Genomic DNA, 9,147 nt, shown 5'->3' on the forward strand with positions numbered 1-9,147 from the left:
TGTATGATCACTCAGTAGGATCTGACCTGATCACGTATTGATACCAGACGATGTATTCACTATTTACACTGAAGCTCATTTCAAAACGACTTCTGCTTCACTGACTTTTTAAAGTTTGGCAGCTAAGCTGACGACCCGTTGGCGTTTCATCAGTGAGGACAGATTCAGGTTTCGCTAAATCAGGTTCCGCCCTGTCAAAACTGATTTACTGATGCCTGTGGTCTTGGATATCAGTTATTGCAGATGTGAAATGCTGAGTTTCCCCATGTTGAGCAGTGAGTGAAAATAAAAAGCATTTCTGATATGAAAACGGATTTGTTGAAGCCACAGTGACGTTTGTAGCACTGATGGAGTGAGTGAGAAAACTTGGAATTAATTGCTCACTCAACACTAAAACATGAAAACCAAAGAACTGCTTTGACAGACCACCGGGTGTCACTGTGGTGCTGAAGTTCCACCCACCACTGGGAGTCTGACTTCAGTTAGTAACATCCTTCTCACATGTTAAGACCACAGTTAATAAATCTGCACACCAGCTTCAGTAAGTTGGGTGAAATTACCCTTTAATCCCTCAGGTTTTGGGTCAAAGATTTCACTCAGAATCATCACGTACGCCCATACTGGGATAATTGGCTAACATGCTAATTAGAGTTCATGTTGACTCGGTGGCAACAGGATTTGATTCCTTTAAGTCCTTAGAAACATCTGTTGAGCCTCGAGTCTGAAAGACTGTGACATCACTTCCCGTTTGTTAGCCGTCGGCCATTTTGTCGAGGGCGGTGAGCGGTGTGAGGACACGGCTCTTGTTTGTCTCCACGATGTGTCCGTTCTGGATCATCTCATCCAGTATGATGTGAACCCGGTCCAGGTTGAACATGATCTGATGGTGCGGAGTCAAAGAAACAAAACACAAACCAGACAGGAAGTAAAGATCTGACGTCAGGCTGTGAACACGTAAGCTGCACGCATGAAAGGATACATCCAGTTCGCTCTGTTGGGAGGCAAACAAACATGATTATCAGACTGGAAACTGAAACAGATGCTTTGTGTCGCTCAGTGTGACGTGACCCTGAACTCACCACACGGCTAAAGTATTTGTCCAAAACCTCCACGAAGTTGTGGACCAGCTCGTAGACGGACAGCTCGTTCTGTGGAGACGACACCAACGCTCAGCTTTAACACGCCAACACATCGCACACAGCAGTTACACTTCATTCCTCTGCACCAGGGAAATGTGCTACTTTTACTCGTGGTGTAAATTTATCACATTAACTTCAGAAATTTTAATGGTTCCAATATGCTGTTGTATTCTAGTTGTATTTAATAAACCTTCAAATGACCAGATTTTATCACAAGTCAAAGATGAGAGAAAAGTCCAGATTTATTTTTCTTCTGTCGTCTGTCATTCGTCTCGCGACGTCCCCTCGGGTTCATCTAACGGCCTTTGGAGGGGCCCGGCCCCTCAGGTTGGGAACCACAGGACTGTCTACATGTAAAGTAGCTCCAAGTGCCAACATCTGTCGCACCTACAGACATTTGACTGCAAAATGAGTACAGGTGTGTCGCTCACCTCGCTGTCTGTGACTCCCACCACGATGTACAGCGCAGCATACTGGCGATAGACCAGTTTGAAGTCTTTATACTCCACAAAGGAACACTGGAAACAAGCAGCACAGTTAAAGGAACAAGCCGCCGCACGAGTACTTCATGACTGAGTACTGAACATCGTGTTTATATGAAAGACAGACAAACTGACAGGTAGACAGACACCTGCTCCTTCCGGCGGCTCAGGCAGCAGCGCACCACGTCGGCCTCCAGCGCCGCCCTCCTGCTCAGCTCCACGGGTTGGTAGTACCTGGACAGCCTGGTCTGGCCCTGCCGGTTCACCATGAGCACAAACTTGATCATGGTCTGATCAGAAACACACAGCACAGGACGACACTGTGAGAAGGATGTCTCGGTTAAGCCCCCGACATAAATCCATTTTACTGTTGGATTATAACTCCTGATGGGCTTGTCAGCATATCGAACATGTTCTGCCTCTGGTAAAACAGGCACTGACTGACACAAGCTACCCAGAGACAATGAAGTGTCCGAGGAGCGCTGGACGGCAGCATACTGTCGTACTTACAGCGGTTAACAAACTCGTTTTACACGAAGCGTAAGGCTTTCATCTGGCCGTTATTTGATGTCTCACTCCTGCGACTTACCGGCAACTGTTAGCTTGAAGCTGAACTGTGGCTAAATGAGACCCATCACACAGGCTAACATAAACAACATGCTAACTGCTGTTAACTTGTTTTAAACTACTGTTTGTATACGACGTGGCGGCGCAGCCACTCAGATACTCATAAATCACAGATTACAGTCATGTTAAAGCGGAATTATTTTCAAACAAACAAAAGACTTCAGACTCGAACGCTACGCAGCTAAACAGAGGTGTTAGCATTTCCAACGCATGCTCAGTAAAACCCTTATCTGGTGCGTTCATATACATTGTAAATAAGAACTTTTAAAACTTGGGCTACTTTTCAGACTTCACCGGTATTACTATGGCGTAACAAAACAAAAAATCTGAAATTTTATTACAGAGATACTAGCAAAAAAAATTCAAACAAATTTTCAGTTTTTAACAAAATTGCTAAATAGTACTAATAGTAATAGAAATTAACAAGTAACAGCACTGGAAAGAGATAATATATAAACAAAACAAATACAATAAAATAAAGACAAAAATGTAACTATAATCGTGTGACCTCTGTTAGACCTGAATGTGAGAGTTATCTAATGTGCAAAGTGTTGAAGGAAAAATTAAACACTGATGACAACAGAGGGTCTGCGATTGTGTAAAAGAAATGAGTATGCGAATCTGCGTCAGGTTCCTCTAAGTACAATTTTGGCTGGTATTATGTCCTATTTATTTGACCACTGGGTGGGCTCGAACTTGTACATTTCCAAACTCTCCACATCCTGTCTGTAATATAGATTTAGTTGCTTTAATTTGCTTTGGGTTTCCTGAACCATGATGCATGTGACAAAAACAAACCCCAAAACCTGTGATGACAGAGACACAATTAGTTAAAAGACATGTTGCAGGTCTCTCACCAGACACCTGGAACATGTCTTTTAACACACGTATGTCCTTTGGAGCTGGCCTGTCCCAGCTCCTACTCTGTTCGTTATTGTGACAATAAATACACTAAACATCAGCCTCTCACTAATTTTCAATAATATTTGTGAATTTATTTCCATATATATTAGTGTTTATTCATCAAATTATAAGGTGCTCTTTTCATAAATACTTGGGATTTCCTACGTTTTCTTTGTGCGTGAATGTTGCATAGTGTATGTGGATGGCAGGAAAAAAAGCTGGATGTATCTTTCCCGTCATGCAACGCGACTGGGTTCTCCCTCTGTGATCATCGCATCCAGGGAGAGAGAGAGTGTGAGTGAGTGAGTGAGTGTGAGTGAGTAGTAATGGCGGCCGGGTAGATCCACACACAAACACCGCGTCCGCAATTAGCTGCACTCACCGCAGCCCTTCGGGGGCAACCAGCCTCGCATACCGCGGCGGAGCCAGCGCGAGAGACACGGAGCAGAGGATTCAGGGGGTGCGGAAATTCTTCAGCGGACCGTTTCTGCCCGGGACTTTCCTTCTACTTTTATAAAAAAAACAAAAAAACAAAAAAACATGGATGAGCACCCCGGCGGAGGAGGGGTCGGAGCCCCACGACAGCCTCCACCGCCTCAGCAGCAACAGGGGAGCAACAGCAACGCTAATCCGCCGATCGGAGGTGGCGGCGGAGGAGTCATGGTGCCACACCAGCCGGACGAGCTTCCCCGACCACAGCAACAGTACACCATCCCCGGCATCCTGCACTACATCCAGCACGAGTGGGCCCGGTTCGAGATGGAGAGGGCACACTGGGAAGTGGAGAGGGCCGAGCTCCAGGTTAGCCCACTCAGATTAGCATTGAATGCCGATCAGGCTAACCCAAGCTAAGAATGAAAACAACCGGAGAGCCTGTCCAGTGTAACGGTAGTGGCGTGTAGAAAGTCGTTTCTGTTTACAAATAATTAGACACATTTGCTTTTGCTCATGACTTGGTTAAAAGCACCGCACGCAAAACTGTCGCTAATGTTCACAGCCAACCAAATGTTTGTAACCTAGCCGGCTAACTGCTGAAGCTAACGGGTCACAGCACAAATAGCGGAATGCTATGTAACCGTTAGTGCTCCTGGTGCTAGCGGTTAGCTTCACGGTGCTGTCAATGCGTAACGTAGCACTCAGCATTCACAGTTGTTGTCACTTTCCTCTGTTAGCTTACGGGGTTTTACGGGACAACGCGTTGTCACTGAAACTTACACAACTTTCATTGAGGACATGAAGTCAGTGGTTAGTGAAGAAGAAGTGAATCCAGCTGACTGTCAGCTAATCTCATAGCAGCCATTTTGGTTTGTCACTCTAGCTTAAAGGCAGCTGTGCTGTTAGATATTGTTGTTGTCCAACCAAACAGCAGTCACAATTACAAACGATTGGAAATATATTTGAAAAGACGTTAAAAGGTTTTTATGCTAGGTAAATGGCTCTGCTAATAGCGTTAGCTTCACACTGTTCGTGTGTGTGTGTGGTTGTCAGTCAGTCAGTCAGTCTGCTAGCATTAGCTTAACAGAACGTAACACAGCGTTATTGACTGTGAATTAGATCATTTGGTGTTTTTGATAAAGACTGCATTTACTTTGATTAAACAGACCGAAGGACCACATCACTGGGTTCCCACCTTTTTGCTTCGAATCACGTGGACGTGACTTTACTGCTGACATTTTTATGAATCATCCTGTCCGTGATTAGATCCACTTCTACATGGATATTAATCATGAAATGGGCTCATGCCTTTTATGTGCTGGTACGTGAGCACTGATCTGATGTCAGTGCACTCCTCTCCTGTAATTCAACATCTGGATCATCATCGGATCATTCATGTGTGTGGTGACCTGAGCTTGTCAGTCAGTTGCTCATCGTGAGTGAATGAACACATGGTGCTACAACAACATTGTGTCGGTTTAGGCTGATTCCCAGGCTGTAGGAGCTCAGTGTCAGCGTCGTGTGTCCCATTTGGTACCAGTCACTTTTCAGACTTATCAGAGCTTTGACGAGGCCTGCCACGTTAAGTGTGTTATGGATAGGGATACATTTTATTAGTAGCTTTGGGTGTGAGGTTTTATTTAGTTACGTTTTCTATATTCAGGACATTTAAATATTTTTATCATATTACAAATCCGATGTCTGAATATTTTAAAGTTCATTTCTCTTTGAAAGGGTGTTCTTATATTATTATACTGTTATATTATCACATCTGAGGCATGAAATGGTTGAAAATAGATAGATATGCTTTATTGATCCCAGGCTGACATTAACCAAATCCCTTTCCCATCTGCACCACACATCCTGTATGATGTGACGACCACATCACCTCACAGCGATACCAAAGCATGAGCAATAGAAACTGATGTGATGTATGTTGTTGTCTGAGTTCAGATGGTGCATTAACATGAGGCAGTAATGTAGTGAGAAGGCTTAGAGGTCAGCTTCTCTGCATGTACTGAGACACTGATGAAGACATTTTGTTTTGGCACTGAGTGCTTCAGGTGTGTTGTGTCAGATTTGCTCATCCAACTTTCAGCTTGAGTGTGAGTGTGTGTTAGAGGGAGATGGAGTGACGTGCTGAAATGTTTGAAATGTGGGGCAGTACGTGTCTTTGTCGTAGCACACCCTGCGGCAGGCGGACTCAAGGGTGTGTGTGTGTGTGTGTGTGTGTGTAATGACAGAGTCTCAGTACACACTGTGTTTGCTCTGACTTGTTGTGTTGTGACACTGGATGCCTTCAGCATGACTCGGTCAGATAAGAGTCGAGCATGAACGGCTGTTTGAGCAGAGCGAGTGAGCGAAGATGTCGACACTCCTGCCTGTTAGACACTACGTATCCTCTGGAAATCCTTCATCAATACACTGATCAGTGTATTGATTGAGCCTCGGGTTTAATTAGAACATCTTGAAGTAGTTGCAGGAGGCTGTGCTGATGTTTAACTAGCAGGTCAACCCTTACAGGTCCAGTCTTCTTTGTCCTGGACACTGTGAGATTCACAGACCTGACTGGTCAGGCAGGCATGGTGACCCGCAGTTAAATCCAGTTTATTTGTCATGTGAAGACTGAGGGCGCCACAGTGAGCCCGACCTCGTGTTGTCTTGTTTGCAGTCTGCAGATTTGGAATCACATCGGATCTCAGAACTGACGCATCGTCAACAGTAAAGTTCAGTGGAAAGCGAAATGAAGACATACTGAAAACACCCGATTGATGATATACATCTATGAGTTATTTTTCCTGTGCAACAGCAGAATAAATAAAATACAAGTAAACAAACTTTTAGGCAACCTTTACTGAAGCCAAAGCCTTAATGGCTTTGTACTGGTCCAGAGGTGATCAGCAGGGACTCAGTGTGAAAATGTCGTTAAACAAAATGTTAATGAATAATCAGTGCGAGGTAGACACCAGCTGAGACGCTTCACCACTTCTCAGGGGTCTTGTAGATGGATGTATTTAATTCAGACGGAGCGATTAGGAACAGATTTATCAGTTTGTTTCAGTGGTTTTTGCTGTCCAATCAGCTGACCCCCAGCTCACCTGAAGAGCACAGTTGGTTTTCAAGTTGTTCCTGATGAAGAATCCAATGAAAAGTTCCTCCAGATCTGATGTTTCTGTCCAAACATCAGTCACATGACAGTCAGTCCCAGAGTTGTTCACAGATCCTGTCACAAACCGCACAGACGCTTTGTAATCCAGCTCATCTTCATCGCTCTTCTTCAGATGTGGACACAGCACACAGATGCAGAAGGAGCTGAAGAGCTCCTACATTTAGTTTCTGTTTGGTGCTTTGTTGTTCACGTGGAATATTTTACATGTCAGTTTGTTTCTTGTACAGTGAAACAATCTGACTGGTTCAGTTTGTTGTTGTTTGTTTGCGGTGTGAACTGACAGCCGAGCATCAGAGTGCGACTGATGGTTTCAAATGGCTGTGATGATGGACACGGCAGCTCGCTGAACATCACCGAACCTTGTGGTGTAAAATGAGCTCCGTTTTGACTGTTCTTACTGTTTTCTTACTGTTTGACCCGTCGACTGGTCTGAGTTTAAACTTCCTGTTTTAACATCAGGACAGTCGGTCTTTAGGAACATCAGAGTCAGAGAGCTGAGGAGCTGCTGTGTTGTGTCTCAGAAACAGCAACAACAAACAAAGTCTGGTGCTCTTCTGCTTTTGTTGTGGTGGAAATCCGAATGGCAGTGGAGGAGACGAGTTGTGTCCGCTGAAGCTCCACAGGAAGCAGCAGCAGACGAGTTTCTTGGTGTCTGCTCGTTAAAAGCAGCCAAGCTGTAAAATATTGATGCTCAGTCTGTATTTGTTTCCATCAGAGCGAGCTGGAGGAAGTGAGGAGACGTCAGGAGCCCAAACTTCCTGCTTCAGTGAAACTGCTGACTGGCTGCACACACTGACTTCTGATCAGCCTTCGTCTGACTCATCTCAGACATGACTGAAGCTGTAGAAATAAATAAATGTCTCCTCTCGAGGAGGTTGGAGGTCAGTCAGTCTGCACCCTCAGTGTGGCCTGCAGGGGGAGCTGTGTGGATCGTGTTTTGGTAAAGAGGCCAGAGCTGCAAGAAGCAAAGCTGTAATTAGGCAGCCTGGCCTACTGGGCCCTGCTCTGACAGCCCCATCCCAGCTGGACGCTAAAAGTAGACCAGCCTGAAATAACACACACACACACACACACACACACACGTCTGTCAGTCACAAAATGAAGAGATGACAATAGCAACAAGATGACTTTTTCTGAATAAACTGAATACTTCTGTGGTTAAGACACTTTGTGACTCAGAGCGATGACAGTAAAGGAATATTTGTCTCTTCACTGTTTGAAGTGTGTGTGTGTGTGAGCTCAGTAAATCTGGGCCAGTGAGCTCACCTCTTCATCATCCTCGTTGTCCCTGTGCTCTGACCTCAGTCCCTCTCACTGCAGCTCCCTGAGGAGCGTTTGATTCATGTCCACCAGGTGCACCAGCCAGGAGGGGCTGTGTGAGAACACACCAGAAAGCTCGCGGTGTAACACGCCTCACACTGCAGAGCCACATGTGAGTGAGTTCACTGAGCAGGTGTGAAGTCGTCCTGACGACTCCAGCAGCGTCAGGCGCATGCACTCTGTTCACACGAACGTCTTCGTCTCTTTGGCTCCATTTGTCTTACGCTGTTGGTTTGGTATGGACAAATGCATTATTCACAGGAGCTGCAGGTTTTTGACAAAGTTGAAACGTGTCACATTGTGTTCTCAGTGTTGACAGTGTTGGAGTCAGTGAAAATGAAATGCAAACATTCCCGCTAAAATCACAATGCATATAGCGATTTCTTTCAAAAAATTATATTCCCTGCAGGTTGTTCCTCACTGGTGCTTTGCCCCAGACATCTGCATCGCCCCCTGGTGGCTGGCTGCAGTACAGCTCATAAACTCCTCCCCCTCCATGTTAGCAGAAGTTAGCGGACATGAGTCAAACTACAAAGTACGCAGAGTACAAAGTCAAGCAACTTTTTCCTCATTTTAGGTGGTTCTTATTGCGCTGATGTTTGTTGAAGTGTTCATTTTTCGGATCAGTTTGGTTTTAATTATTTGATCATAAAAGTAGTTATTAGATGTTATAAAGAGGGGCTGAAACATCATGATGTAACCCGCTGAACAGCTGCTGATGCTCCCACGAGAGAGAGACAGACAGACGGAGGGTCAGACAGACAGGCAGACAGGTGAATGTGTGGACAGCATCTGAAAAGTGTGTCTGCTGTGTACAGAAGCAGGGGCAGAGCAAACATGAACTGAACATCCAACACACACACACTCACACGCTACTGGTACAAATACTGTCAGCCCATCAACAGCAGTACTACGAGTTTGTACTGAGGGATAGATGGCAGTAAATCATGGCTGACTCACTGTGACATCACTGCTCTGTGGACGGCGAGGGCTCTTTAATAACATCTCTTTGTCGCCGTCTGCTCGTCATCTGACCGTCCCCACACACACACACACACACACACACACGTAC

General features: G+C 45.2%; 2 protein-coding genes across 4 annotated transcripts in view; one reads left to right on the forward strand and one right to left on the reverse strand.

Moving 5' to 3' along the window:
• Window positions 1-546: 546 nt before the first annotated feature.
• On the reverse strand, window positions 547-2,489 carry ap4s1 (adaptor related protein complex 4 subunit sigma 1). 3 transcript variants are annotated; one of them, XM_046412180.1, is made up of 6 exons: window positions 2,132-2,489; window positions 1,771-1,911; window positions 1,571-1,657; window positions 1,080-1,148; window positions 980-991; window positions 547-880 (listed from the first exon to the last, which is right to left on the reverse strand). In XM_046412180.1, the coding sequence occupies exons 2-6, from the start codon at window positions 1,906-1,908 to the stop codon at window positions 752-754; spliced, it is 435 nt and encodes a 144-aa protein (XP_046268136.1). In that variant the 5' UTR covers window positions 1,909-1,911; window positions 2,132-2,489; the 3' UTR covers window positions 547-751. The 3 variants fall into 3 exon arrangements, with proteins under 3 accessions (XP_046268136.1, XP_046268134.1, XP_046268133.1); XM_046412178.1 differs by having other exon boundaries at window positions 2,211-2,478; XM_046412177.1 differs by having other exon boundaries at window positions 1,757-1,911; window positions 2,063-2,180.
• A 913-nt stretch (window positions 2,490-3,402) lies between these two features.
• The window catches only part of strn3 (striatin, calmodulin binding protein 3), a 15,463-nt gene continuing 9,718 nt past the window's right edge, over window positions 3,403-9,147 (forward strand). The window contains exon 1 of the mRNA XM_046413332.1: window positions 3,403-3,952. Coding sequence (XP_046269288.1) covers window positions 3,692-3,952 — 261 coding nt within the window. The 5' untranslated portion in view covers window positions 3,403-3,691. The remainder of the gene's footprint in view (window positions 3,953-9,147) is intronic.

The sequence above is a fragment of the Scatophagus argus genome, chromosome 15 (assembly GCF_020382885.2).
Source record: "Scatophagus argus isolate fScaArg1 chromosome 15, fScaArg1.pri, whole genome shotgun sequence".
Lineage (NCBI taxonomy): Eukaryota > Metazoa > Chordata > Actinopteri > Scatophagidae > Scatophagus > Scatophagus argus.

What these genes read in the sequence shown, in the direction of transcription:
- ap4s1 (XM_046412177.1), bottom strand. Translation starts at nt 2,117, where the DNA reads ATGCTGCCGTCCAGCGCTCCTCGGACACTTCATTGTCTCTGGGTAGCT. An exon ending in TCTCTGGGTAGCTTGTGTCA is followed by an intron (nt 1,912 to 2,062) that starts GTCAGTGCCTGT and finishes GTTTCTGATCAG; the next exon opens with ACCATGATCAAGTTTGTGCT. An exon ending in TGGGAGTCACAGACAGCGAG is followed by an intron (nt 1,149 to 1,570) that starts GTGAGCGACACA and finishes TCGTCTCCACAG; the next exon opens with AACGAGCTGTCCGTCTACGA.